This window comes from Archocentrus centrarchus, chromosome 22 (assembly GCF_007364275.1).
Source record: "Archocentrus centrarchus isolate MPI-CPG fArcCen1 chromosome 22, fArcCen1, whole genome shotgun sequence".
Classification (NCBI taxonomy): domain Eukaryota; kingdom Metazoa; phylum Chordata; class Actinopteri; order Cichliformes; family Cichlidae; genus Archocentrus; species Archocentrus centrarchus.
The window spans coordinates 21,865,336-21,878,424 of NC_044367.1; the positions used below are offsets into that span (position 1 = coordinate 21,865,336).

A 13,089-nucleotide genomic window follows, 5' to 3' on the forward strand; every position below is an offset into this window, starting at 1 on the left:
GGTGGAGTGTCCTAACAAATGATTCCCACAGTCTCTGCACCCTATCTCTCATTACAAGAAGACTTCATCAAAAGGAAAAGGGCAATCCCCATCCACACTGTTTGTGAAGATGCTTAAATAAACTCTTTAACAGGTGGATATCTGTGTATCAAAGGGTAATTCTCCACACCAGGGTTATAATAGTGTTGGATTTTACATTATAGTTTAGTTTTAGTTAGTTTTTACTTTTTTTTCTTTAATTCAGTTAGTTTTAATTAGTTTTCAGAGTGGTTTTTCTCGTTTTTATTAGTTTTTATTTTTGGTTTCATGCTTAGTTTTAGTTAGTTTCAGTATTAGTTTTAGTATTTTCATACCTAATCAGGTGCAAGATTCAAGGCGCAAAAGTGACTATTGTGTAATGAAAACTATATATATATATTCAACAACCAGCTGTTCACAAGACATGCTAAATGTGTGTAATATTAAGGACACACATGAACATCAACAGGGAGAAACAAAGAAAAACATGAATTCCCAAACTCAATAAATTCTACAATAAACTCCACAGTAAACTTCAGCATCAGTGCAGTAGATTAACAACACCTACATGTGGTGTTTGACAAAAACAAACTCTTTGAAGGAGTCAAAGCTCAAATCCAGCTGCATCCTGATGTTCTCACCACCTGAAGCTGCTTCTGTTTTGGAGCTAGCTTGGTTAGATGCTTGCAGGGTCTTTGCGGCCTCTGTACATAGCCTACGGAAGTTGCCGACCTCATGTCCACATTTATGCTTGTGTAGCTGGATTGTGTGTGTTAATTACCTTGTGGTCGTGTGCAGGTGTTTTATATGCGGCGCAGGCTGGGACTTCTTTTCTGGTCCTCGCTTTTTGTGCTCAGTTTTTTGGCTGCAAACATATTTGTCCCAGTTTTTTTTCACTTTCTTCATTCCTTCACGTCCATCCTGATAGTTTCAGCAGTCTCCTACCAGGAATTTGCTGACAGTTGTGAGTCCTTATATTGATGCTTTGATTATTATTCCTGATTGTTATTCTCTCACTGATAAAGTAGCCGGAAACGCACAAGGACTAAACAGTTTAGTCACAACTTTCTGGGCTGCGTGGACCCGACAAGTAGTCCCGTTTCTCAGAGGCGCAGGCCAGGTTACCTGGTAGGATCAGAGCGGTTTCTGTAGCCGTTGTGCGCTTCTCAGGTGGACTTTGATGTTGCTGGTTTTTCCTGACTGAGAAATGTTCCGCACATTTTTCATCATCCACAACAAGACTTTCGATTCTATCTGTGCTCTTGTACTCAAAGAGCCTCCATACGGGACTCTGCCGCTTTCTCGGCAGACCGCAGCCATTACTTTGCGGACCAGCGCGGTGAGCGCACGCACATGCGCACACACTCACACAGTTGTCCGATGGCGCTCCCAGCTTAAACTCGGAGAGCAGAAAAAATGATTTCATATCAATCCACAAGGCTTAAAAAAAAAAAAAAAAGTAAATGAAAGTCAGTTTATCGATAATTTCAGTTAGTTTTAGTTAGTTTTGTAAACTCACAATTCAGTTTTAGTTAGTTATCGTTTTTTCCTTTTAATTATAGTTTTTATTAATTTCAGTTAACGACAATGTTTTTTCAATTTCAGTTTTCGTTATTTCGTTCGTTTTCGTTAACTATAATAACCCTGCTCCACACCAAATTACACCATCTGTTTTACTTAAAAAAAAAAGTCGACGCAGGATATCAGACTCCTGCAGACTGTAGTATCTGTTGAAATCGTTCTGGATCCATGGTTTTACTGTGATATATGAACATATAAAGTCTTTATGGATCATCCTGCAGATGAATAGACGGGTAATTATCTTTAAGAATAATGTTGATAACAGCTGTGCTGAAGTACAAAGATACTTTAACATCTTTAGGGTTTATTATCAGGTGCACCTGATAATCATAAATCAATCGATCACACACGCACGCGCACGAGGACGCTCATGTACGCACTCCTGCCAGCATGAGTTTTGTCATTAAACCAAGGCTCAGGTTTAGCGTTAGGCTGCCTTGTATTTATTGGAGCCACCGAGTCCAGGATGGTTTGACAGGAAGCATAAAAGCCAGAAATGAGCTCCTCTGTATGAGAGGAGAGAAAGTCAAAAAGGCCCACAGAGCTGATGAAAGCAGTAGTAAATTGAGCGGCAGTGGAAGGGTTAATAACTGACAGTGCCAAAGAGGAGCGCAAAATTTAACTGCAGTAAATGCCTTGTTGATGCCAGTGGTCAGACTCTCCAGACCGCTAATTATGTGTCTTGATTTCTGCTGCGATATTCAAATGGTACGGTCAGAATTTGGTGTAAACAACATGAAAGCATGGATCCATCTTGTGTTGTATCAATGGTTCAAGCTGCTGGAGGTGTAATGGTGTGAGTGGTATGTTCTTGTCACACTTTTGGTCCATTTGTAGCAACTGAGTGTTGTTTAAACACCACAGCCTGCCTAAGTATTAGTGCTGACCATGTCCATCCCTTTATGACCACAGTGTACCCATCTCCTAATCATTAGGAGGTCCATTAGGACCTAATGACCACTTCCAGCAGGATAATGAGCCATGTCTCAAAGCTCAGATCATCTCAAACTGGGTTGCTGGACATCACTGAGTTCATTGAACTCAAATGGTTTCCTCTGTCACCATATCTCAGTCCAATAGAGCACTTTTGGGATGTGGTGGAACAGAAGACTCAAATCATGGATGTGCGGCTGATACATTTGCAGCAAAAGTGTGATGTCATCTTGACAACAAGGACCAAAATCTCTGAGGAATGTTGCCAGCAACTTGAATCTATGCTTTCTTTGTTTTTATTTCCTGATCAAGGTCAAGTCTTTCATCTAACCTGTGATGACCCCGTGATCTCCATTTTAGTTCTGGAAATATAAAATTGCTCTCAGGCTCAATAAAATCCTATAACAAACTATATCAGCTGTTAAAATACAAGCTCACAGGGAGGCCAAAATCCCCTTAAAGCTGACAGCAGTTCATAGCCAAAGAGGATATTTGTGGACTTATTTGTCTATCACACAGATTAGTGCACACTTAAAGGTTTCTGATCACAGGAAAAGAAAAGAAATTCTTCTGCTATGAAACTGCAAAGTGCAACTATTAAAAACATCCTCCTTTCATGTCAGTTTTGTTCCATCACATTTTATTCCCAACAGTGTCACGAAAAATTCTTTTGAGGTTTAACAGACATTCATCATCCAGTGGTATGCCATTAACAATACCATAAATAAAGCTTAAAACAATCTGAATTCAAGTCCATCTCATGAATTCAAATGTTATATAATGGTTGTTCTAAAAATGAAACTGGTAGCAGTAAAACGTCACACTCACTGCGACAGTGCAAGTCATCATAAAAGAAATTTCAGTAGAATCAAAAAATTTTAAAAAGTTATAGTGTGTTCATAAAACAATAACGTCATTTCCATATTAGATTGATTCTCAGGGCCGTGCAAAGAGAAGCTCAGTGTTCTCAGCTCTTCTCAAGTAGAAGTACCAGAGGCTTTAATGGTTTCACAGAAATCCTTTTAGTGGCCACACACTGAGTCCATGGTCTGCAGGATGCTGCAGAGAGAGACGAAAAAACGAGATTTCCTTAGTATTAGATCATTTCTTGCAAAAATATTAAGTTTTTTATAGTGTTTTGATCACTGTTCAGTAAGAAATATGACAAAAATAAGGCTGCGATTACTGATTATCTGTCAAAAAGTTATTTTTAGGGAGTAATTTTTGTGAAAAATACACTTCATATATTCCTAGAGTCCAAGATGATTTATTCAAAAAGCTTTCACCCTAAAAAAAAAAAACAACCAACCAAACAAAAACACCGCAAAACCCAAAAGATATCCAGTGTACACCAGGGCTGCAATGATTAGTTGACAATAATCAATAATAAAAATAGTTGATGGTGAATTTAAATTAGTCAACTAATCGTTTCAATAGTCGATGACTAACCGACTATCAAAATAGTCATTAGTTGCAGCCCTAGTGTACACCAATAAAAATATAAATGCAGGACATCCTTTTATTGATGCTTAAGTAAGTCATATAACTTACATAAGTAACTTATATAAATGAATCAGCAGATCAATGGAGCATTCAGCAACAGACTGAAAGCAAACACTTGGAGACAAGACAGACAGGAGAGCCTTAAATTGTGCAAAGGTTTTTTTTTTTTTAATTTCGGATTCACCTTAACATATTTATCAGTGATTACTTTGTTCTGTCCCTAGTACGACTTTATTAAAATTATAATATTATAACAATTAATCACACATAAAAAAAATAATCACTGTTAAGATCTTAATAATGTATCTTTAAAGTCTAAATAGGTACAGTTTTTCTGTTTGACCTTTTTAGGTTTCCCCCAAAAAGGAACTTTTTCAAGTTAGGTCATTTCATTCTATTCAGATGAAGCTAAAATGTATCTGAGTCATGACCAGCTGGAATCCACACACTGTATACAGGAAAATACCCCACAATCAGATGCCTGTCACTGAGTGATATAAAAAAAAAAAAAGAGAACAGAAAACAGAAATAAACTTAAATGAAAGTAGTTACATAAGTGGGAAGTGGACTATACCTCTCTGCAGGGTATCCCCTCTCACACAGGTTCACCAGAGCATACAGATGCCTCAGGGCGTATTCATACTGAAAATAAATGTAGGTCAGAAACATTGCCATACTGTTTTACATAAACATTCAAATGTTCACCAACTTCCTCTTGTTTTATTTGATGAAAGTTCCAGAGAAAAGCACCTGAGTTTAAATTATATGATTGAGGATTTTCCCAGTCGCTAAGCTGACAGTGTTTCTGGTCATCCTCTGCCAGATGAAGGTGTGGGAACCAAGATGAACAGAGCAACGACATCTCAAGTGCCTCAAAAGCATAATTCTCTTTCAAAATCCAAATAATACTAATTTAAATGTATATATGCAGATGAACTCCATTATATTTAAATCAGGCAGCTTGCTGAAGGTTAACGACAGCCCATCCCACTTTCTGTCATAGTGATTCCTGCAGCAAATGGGCGAGTCTAAAGGGGGGGCATGGGGTGTATGAGGCCAGGTTTATTCCAAGGCTTTAGTAACATTCTTTTGCAGATTTAGATTACACAAATAAATTATTATATCATATTATTTAAATTGTGTTAATATTTTAAAATATAACAATAAGTGTTTTTCCACAGGCCAGTAAAACTCTGAGCCACTGATGTGGGGCCGTTGGGTTGGACACTGAATTATTATTAACATTACTAATTAACATGTAAACCATGAGAACGTTTGTTTCCTGCAGCAGGAAACGTTGCATCAAAGAACAGAGCAAACCTCAGCTCTGAGAATGATGAGACGCTCATTTTTTTCCCATTGCAGTCACGACATGCTCTGTTAAGCCACACAATACTGACTCATTCACCAGCACAATTAAACATGCAGATGCACAAACACATACAGTCAAATGTCTGGACACACCCTCTCATTCAATGTTTTTAATTTTTTTTTTCCTACACTGTAAACACATAAGGAATCATGTAGTAAACTTAAGTGCTAAACCAAAATATGGTTTAGATTTTAGATTCTTCAAAGTCGGCACCTTTCGCTTTGATTACAGCTTTGCTCCCTCTTTGCATTCTCTCAATCAGCTTCATGAGGTAATCACCTGAAATGGTTTTCCAACAGTCTTAAAGGAGTTCTCAGAGGTGCTGAGCACTTGTTGGCTGCTTTGCCTTCACTCTGCGGTCCATCTCATCCCAAACCATCTCAACTGGGTTTAGATCAGGTGATTGTGGAGGCCAGGTCATCTGATGTAATACTCCATCACCCTTTTTTTTGGTCAAGTAGCCCTTACATAGGCTCCTCCATTCACGGTGGAAAATACACATGTAGGAACCAGCCGCTCACTTTTTCATGGACAAAGACATGGTGTTTGGAACCAAAACTATAAAATTTGGACTCATCAGACCAAAGGACAGATCTCCACTGGTCTAATGTCCATTCCTTGTGTTCCTTGGTCCAAACCATTCCCTTCCTTATGTATTCCTTCATAGTCTGGATGACTTCAATATTAATTTACAATGTAGGAAAAAAAAAAATTGAATGAGAAGGTGTGTACAAACTTTTCACTGGTACAAAATGCGCACAAAAACACATGAACACACACCATCCACCTCATCCAGGAGATACAATACAGTCCTCTTAATGCAAGAAAGCTTTCCAAGAAGACACACTAAAGGTGATTTTATGCTTTAGTTTAGACTGTATGTATATCTTGTTTTATTTGTCATTACTACATTATTTATGTTTGTAAGAAAATGTTTTCTTTACAAAAAAAAGAAAGAAAAAATGTTTCTTTTAATATGCCACATAAATACCATGAAAGGGTTTAGTTTTCTTGGCAGATACTGTAAAACATTACAATTTCTAAATAGAGACCAATGAGCAAACTGCTTTAAAAGACCCGTGTTTTTTCGCTTCTGAATATTTACTATTGCTCATAAATAAGAAAAGCATTTCTTATACGATTACTCGATTAATTGATGGAATAATCGATAGGTATTCAGTTACTAAAATAATTGATAGCTGCAGCCCTTGTATTATTTTTATATAAGTCTCCCTGTTGCTTCATTGCAGTTCGACAGTGTCAGGTAGCGTTTGGTAAATATGATTTGGGATAAAAAAATAAATAAAAAATTTCTAGAAAGATGCACAAGTGTTTCTGCAAATATGCCTACTGTGTTGAGTCACTTAACAAGCTTGAATTCCTATTCACAGCTCTATGAAGAGCTGTGAATAGGAATTCAAGCTTATTCTCTGAGGGTCTGGATTAGTGTCAGCTGAATTTTTTTTTTTTTATAAAACAAAGAGGATGAATGCGAGTCTGAAACTGATCTGACACTTCCCCTTTACAAGCAGAACCAGACTCTTGGCATGAGAGTGAATTTCTACTATTAGTCTGAAATGTGCACGGAATGGTGAGTCATCAAATATGGTTTTATATGAACCACCAGCACTCTGTAAACTGGAATGGGATATTCCAGATCTGTTTGAAAGGAGCGGAAAGACTCCTTGTGTGTGGCCCTACCTCAGGTTTGCTCCAGTTGAAGCAGTTGTGTTTGTAGTGCTTCACTGCGGCCTTGTAGCACTGATGCTGAGAGAGGTCAGATCTGCTGTTGAGGATCTCCCCGGCCTTGAGCTTATTGCCGGTGACTCTCTCGACCACTTCGCGCATAGTGTCAGCCATCTTCTCCCTGATCTGTGCACACACAAAGGTTCAGACACTCTTACACGAGAAATTTAATTGTAAACTGTCATTAATTGTAAATTTCATTGTACTGCGACAAACATTAGCAGGCTTCATCGCTCTTTACCTTGAGGTGGATGCTGATCTCCATCAGCAGGCCCCGTGCGGTTCTGATGTCATTGGAGGCCATCAGCTTCCTCTTCAGGATGGCTAGAGGAACGTCAGGGCTCGGGGTCAGATCCAGGTTTTTAATCCGTGGCAGGTTCATCGGAGGAGCAGCTGGGCTGTCTGCTTTGGAAACACCCTGAAACTGTATAAGTTTCATGTGGGCCAAAGTCTGGAGAGAAAGAAACACAAGTGTTAAAACAGAAGGAGGAAACAAACATTTTTTTTGTCACCCACATACAAAAAACACATTTTGCAAGTCATACCAGTTTAAAATAAAAACAGTGCTTCCCCTTCACATTTCTTTGGTCTAGAAAAGACAGGTTTTCACTGAAACATTTTGGTACAGCCTTCACTCTTGCCTCTCACCTTGTTTCCATACTGCTGGACGTGGCTTGTGGTTGTGTGGTTCTTTACAATCTTGAACTGCTTCAGCAAGGATTCTTTTGTCAGATCCTCCTGGAAGCACAAAGAGAAAAAACAAAAAACATGAGCGACAAAATGCTTCCAAAACAAACAGCACAGTCATGTGCACATATGGCGTATTTGTTCCATAAAATAATGTGTGGCAGTTTGGTTCTGTTTTTACTGTAAGCTAACAGGTGCTGTTTACATGCTCATGCAAATGACTCAGGTGTGGTTAAAAACAAAGTGCGGCTGCTATGCTTGGAGACATTTACCACTTCCTTTTCCTGCCAATCTGACACAATATGCTTGGAACAGTCAACTAAATTTTCATGGACTACACAGAGTCTGAGCAGCAGTTATAAGAATTAAAATCAGTCAGCAATAGGGTGAAAGAATACCAGTCTTTCAGTGGATTTCTAACTAAATGTCGTGTCCCTGCAGCCTGCGTATGTAAAAGTGCGCAGGCTGCAGGGACTTTTAAACCATTATGACTTTTAATTGAAGTTCAATGATTATAAGATGTGCTAATGTCACCAGACACGCTACATTGAACTTCAGTGTCACGATATATCACAAGACATTTTTCATTTCATATATTTTTTTTTTAATAAATCAAAGCTGTGATCTGGACACAAATGAGGAAAATATCACACACCACATCAGAGTCCTCCATCCAATTCACGCTGTACCAGTCTCCCAGGTAGGTGTCCCTCGCCTCATCATAGTAGCAGGCATAAGAGGACTCCTCAGGGTTGGCTGCTGTGGTGGCATACACTGGACAACAGAGAGTCTCATGTTTAGTTTTCCAGTAGGCAAACCGTCGCTCACTAATCTGCTTAACAGGCTCAGGAAAGTTTGAAGGTTGTAACCGAAGATCTAAATGCACTCAGAAGCAAACAAATTCCAGAAAATATACCATTGCTTTACACTTGGACTCATCAACAGCCATTCATTGAAATCAATAAAAGCAGAACCTTGATTAATCTCATGTGCAGGTCCTGTTTGTCACGATGCGTGACACAGAAATGACCATAAGCTGGGATGCTGACCTCAGGATTTAATAGGCCGTTACAAAAGACCTAAAGTCAAAAGCGGAAGTCCACAAACCACAATCCTGATGATCTGAAAGTAATGGCACGTCAAAAGTGAAGACAAGCTTATGCGGTTCATCAGTTGATGCTGGTTCATCATCTTTTTACTGGAAAGCAATTCTGATGAGTTAAACTTCCACTCACCATTAATGTCAGTAGGCAGGTGGTTCATCATTGACCCAGACTCACATGCTTCAATGTAGAACACCATCTGTGTGTGTGTGTGTGTGTGTGTGTGTGTGGAAAAAACACAAATGTTATGACCTGATATATAAAATTTTAGCCAGACTGACAAACAGCAGGGCATGCCCACATATGTACAGTACACATTAAACGTCACATCACCTTTTTGTATTTCTTGTTTTCGTGCATGTATTTAATGGCTTCTTGGAGGTCTTCAACATGGAGCTGCAGACAGAGGGGACAAGTTTACATTAACAGTTTCCAGTAAACTACAATGACACACGAGTGGTTTTTAGAACACTGTGATGGAGGTGCTGCAAACATAAACACTGGCCTATCAGTGAATAAGGTGGTATTTGAGATCCCAAAACACATTTAACTTACTGCATGATGAAGTCTCATTTGACAAGCTAAACACTAACACTGTAGCTGCATATTTAACTGCTTGTAAAGATAAGCTTAATGTGCTGATATTATTTGTGGATCATGTTTACCATTTCTCTTTAGTCTTAACAGAGGTGATTATCTTTTCATGTAAATCCATCTAATAATTAATGAGACCTTAATCAGAGTCGCAGCACAGTGGTTAGCACTGCTGCCTCACAGTTACAACAACATCTGAAAGGTCTGGATTCGATTCCACCTTGGCCCAGGCCTCTCCCTCTCTCTGTGTGGAGTTTGCATGTTCTCCTTGTGCTTGCATGGGTTTCTTCCGGGTACTCCGGTTTCCTCCCACATCCCAAAAACATGCACTTACTGGGGTTAGGTTAATTGGCTACTCTAAATTGCCCATAGGTGTGGATGAGAGTGTGAATGTGAGTGTGAAAGGTTGTTTGTCTCTCTGTGTTGGCCCTGCAACAGGCTGGCGACCTGTTCAGGGTGTACCCTGCCTCTCGCCCTATGACAGCTGGGATAGGCTCCAGCCCCCCCGCGACCCTGAACAGGATGAGCGGATGGAATGGATGGATGGATGGATTAATCAGAGTCATTTTGGCACAATGTGACTCTTTGTGATTTTGATGTAACCTGTCTGTACTTGTTGCAGTGCCAGGAAGTGAAAAATGTCTCTCACCTCACTATCAGGAAATGCCAGAAGACCTGGTGCACCGTGATCGGTGAAGTAGACAAACACATGATCGTTGGGTCCACTGCCAGTAAAATGACAACAAGGTTAGGAGGAAAAAAATAAAGTTGATCAACCAGATTTGCTGCTGTTTGGACACTCCCTCTTTTTTTTTTTTAATCACTTGCCTGTTCAGCACTTTTCCAGAGCCACCTTTGACTTTTGAGGCATCACCCTTCAGCACTGCCAGGAAGTTTTCTGGGGTCACATCCTGAATTCACAGACACATCCAGGCACAAAGTTTGTTTCAGCATAAAAGTCTCTTCAAACAATCTGCTGGAAAACAGTGAACTTACTGTTTCCCAGCAGATTTGTGTCCAAACCACACTCAGTGAACATACACAAAAGCACTCACTTGCCCAGTGTAGTCTTTAGGAACTCCCTTGTACACATCAGTACCATTTGGTCTATTGATCAGTATCCCAGGGGTGGGGTTCCTGGGGAGAAAAACATGATCCAGACACACGTAAGGAAGTGCAAACGGCTGATAAAACACTTTGTGAGTTGAAGAGGAAACAGATGGATAATCATGATTTACTCATCAGGTGACAGTCATAAAACATCATGACAATGCTGATGTTTGAATCACTCAGTTATCTTGCAGAACATAAATCAGTGAAAAACACTATTATGATCAGTCTCCGTGAGCACTGATACATGCAGTTTGTGTTTCTTGTTTGTAATTCTATAACTAGTTATGTATTAACCAGAAACTCAGTTGATTATTACAATGTCAGTTATGCAAAAGCATCACACATATCTTTTTTTTTTTTTTTTTTTTTAAATCCATGTTTCACAATATCTCTCAAAAACATAAGGATACTAACTTTCTGGGAACACTTTAAGGTGTGGTAAAAACAGCAGCATAACCACATTCCTCAGCTATCATCGGTTATTACTGCTATCAGCTTGAACAAACATGTCATGGATTACCTTCCAAAAAATCCCCAGAAACTAAAGAATCACATTCCTCTCAGATAGTGGAAAAAAGCAAAAGCAAAATTAACAGAAAAATATTTGATTGTGATTTGGCTGAAAAAACAAACAAAACAAACAAACAAACATCAGCTCCAGTTTTGTTTTAAACAGTTGCTAACATATTAATCACTGATTAAAGTAACAAAAAGTGCATCCATATAGTGTCTACTGGCACTGAAATTAAAGTGACACTGGTTAAATCTCAAATCAGTGCTGAAGCTATCAGTTCTTACTGTTATGCAGTGGTGCGTCTTACACTGCATCACAGTGTGCAACAGCAACCCTGATTCCTGCAGCCGATAGGTCTCCTTTCATTACCACTCCTCTGCCAGTAACATAACTCCAAGTTCATTTCTATGGAAGCAGCAAAATTGCTTCCTCGTGACTCCTCTCAGCAACACTCATTCACTCATCCTGTTTATGCTGAGCGATGCAGGCCCCTTCAACACAACGACACGAGGAACGCCGACGCGGCTTTTTGATCTGATCGTGAAATTCCTGTGAAAATCCTGAAATATTCCCACCACTATCTCAAAGGATGGAGGATGCCAGCTCAAGAATATTCCTCTGCTCAAGAATATGTTCATGCCCCTCAGGGATATATACATACATTTATATAATCTGTAAGTAACTCATGTAAAGTGCATTATTCTACTGTTTAATTCCACCCATTACATATATAGATAATCTGTAAATAACTCACGTTCAGTCCTAATGTGCAATATTCTCATGCATGTGTATTTGCACGTATACATACAAAGAGACACATACACATGTCAGTGTATTTATCTGTTATTTAAATTTCATGCATCATATGAGGGAGTATAGCTATAATTTCGTTATGCTTGCATAATGACAATAAATTTGAATCAGATGTAATAGTGCCTGCAAAACAACCATTTCTGACTTTTAAGGATTTTGTGTGCTATATCTTACTGACAGTTACATTCTCGTAAGATCAAAAACTACTAAAACTAGGATGGGTTTGTTTCAAACACTTGTAGGAAAGAAGAAGTATGCAAAAGCATTTACTGTAGAGAAACAAAAAAAGCCAACTCACTCCTCATTTTGAGCCAAGTCATCGTACATCATAACCACGATCTGCTCGTCGGGGATGCCATTTTTGCGGACAATCTGGTAGGCATGGCAAGCATCGGCCTGAGCGTTGAGGAGAGCATAAGATTCAGAGGTCAGCTCCGCTTTATCGCCGTTTCCAGCCTTTAAAGAGGCTGGAAAAGCACTTGGAGGGGAAGCTGCTTATCTGAAGTTAAAGCGGTGCTTATCAAAAACCACGAGAGAAAACTAATGAGTCATGCACAGCTTGTACTGTGGCCGCAGTCTCACCTGGTGCCTGTAGTTGTACCAGCCGTTGGAGCCGGCCACGATAAGCACCCAGTGTTTTCCAGCGGCTTCTTCCTCCTGGGTGGGAAACCCAATAACCAGCCCGAGAGTCAGGCCGAGCAGGGCGAACAGGATGGATCGATACATCTCCTCGCTTTCTGTGGGATTCCTGGATGGATGACAGGTGGGAAAAAAAAAAGGCCTACAATTACGATATGTCTACCGAGTGGGCGGTGAGTGACGGCAAAGGGCGAAACTTCAAAAATAGAAAGACGCAAAGAGAATCTGATAATTCTGGGAAGCTAACTAGCCAGCAGTAACACACTAAGCTACGCAAAACATGGACTTTTTAAAAGCTCAGAGTGCGTTAAAGCTATTAAGACAAACCGCGCAGTCCCGGCAGATTTAAATGAAGATACAGAAGCGCTTTTTTTTTTTTTTTTTTTTACCTTTTTCGTTGTTGTGTTAGACAAGGAAGACAGCAGTGTAGCAGTCCCGGCACTCACAGTTATACTCACATTGGGAAAAAACAG

The 13,089-nt window shown here is 39.5% G+C and overlaps 1 protein-coding gene across 1 annotated transcript; it reads right to left on the minus strand.

Annotated features, from left to right (window-relative positions):
• Positions 1–3,149: 3,149 nt before the first annotated feature.
• On the minus strand, positions 3,150–13,089 carry lgmn (legumain). The gene is made up of 14 exons (XM_030718721.1): positions 13,006–13,089; positions 12,560–12,725; positions 12,276–12,373; positions 10,593–10,674; positions 10,366–10,448; positions 10,187–10,262; positions 9,277–9,339; positions 9,076–9,142; positions 8,496–8,614; positions 7,802–7,891; positions 7,395–7,604; positions 7,109–7,279; positions 4,610–4,677; positions 3,150–3,591 (listed from the first exon to the last, which is right to left on the minus strand). The coding sequence occupies exons 2-14, from the start codon at positions 12,701–12,703 to the stop codon at positions 3,555–3,557; spliced, it is 1,308 nt and encodes a 435-aa protein (XP_030574581.1). The 5' UTR covers positions 12,704–12,725; positions 13,006–13,089; the 3' UTR covers positions 3,150–3,554.

What these genes read in the sequence shown, in the direction of transcription:
- lgmn (XM_030718721.1), bottom strand. Translation starts at nt 12,703, where the DNA reads ATGTATCGATCCATCCTGTTCGCCCTGCTCGGCCTGACTCTCGGGCTG. An exon ending in TCTGGAAAAGTGCTGAACAG is followed by an intron (nt 10,263 to 10,365) that starts GCAAGTGATTAA and finishes TTTTACTGGCAG; the next exon opens with TGGACCCAACGATCATGTGT. An exon ending in AGGGGATACCCTGCAGAGAG is followed by an intron (nt 3,592 to 4,609) that starts GTATAGTCCACT and finishes CTCTCTCTGCAG; the next exon opens with CATCCTGCAGACCATGGACT.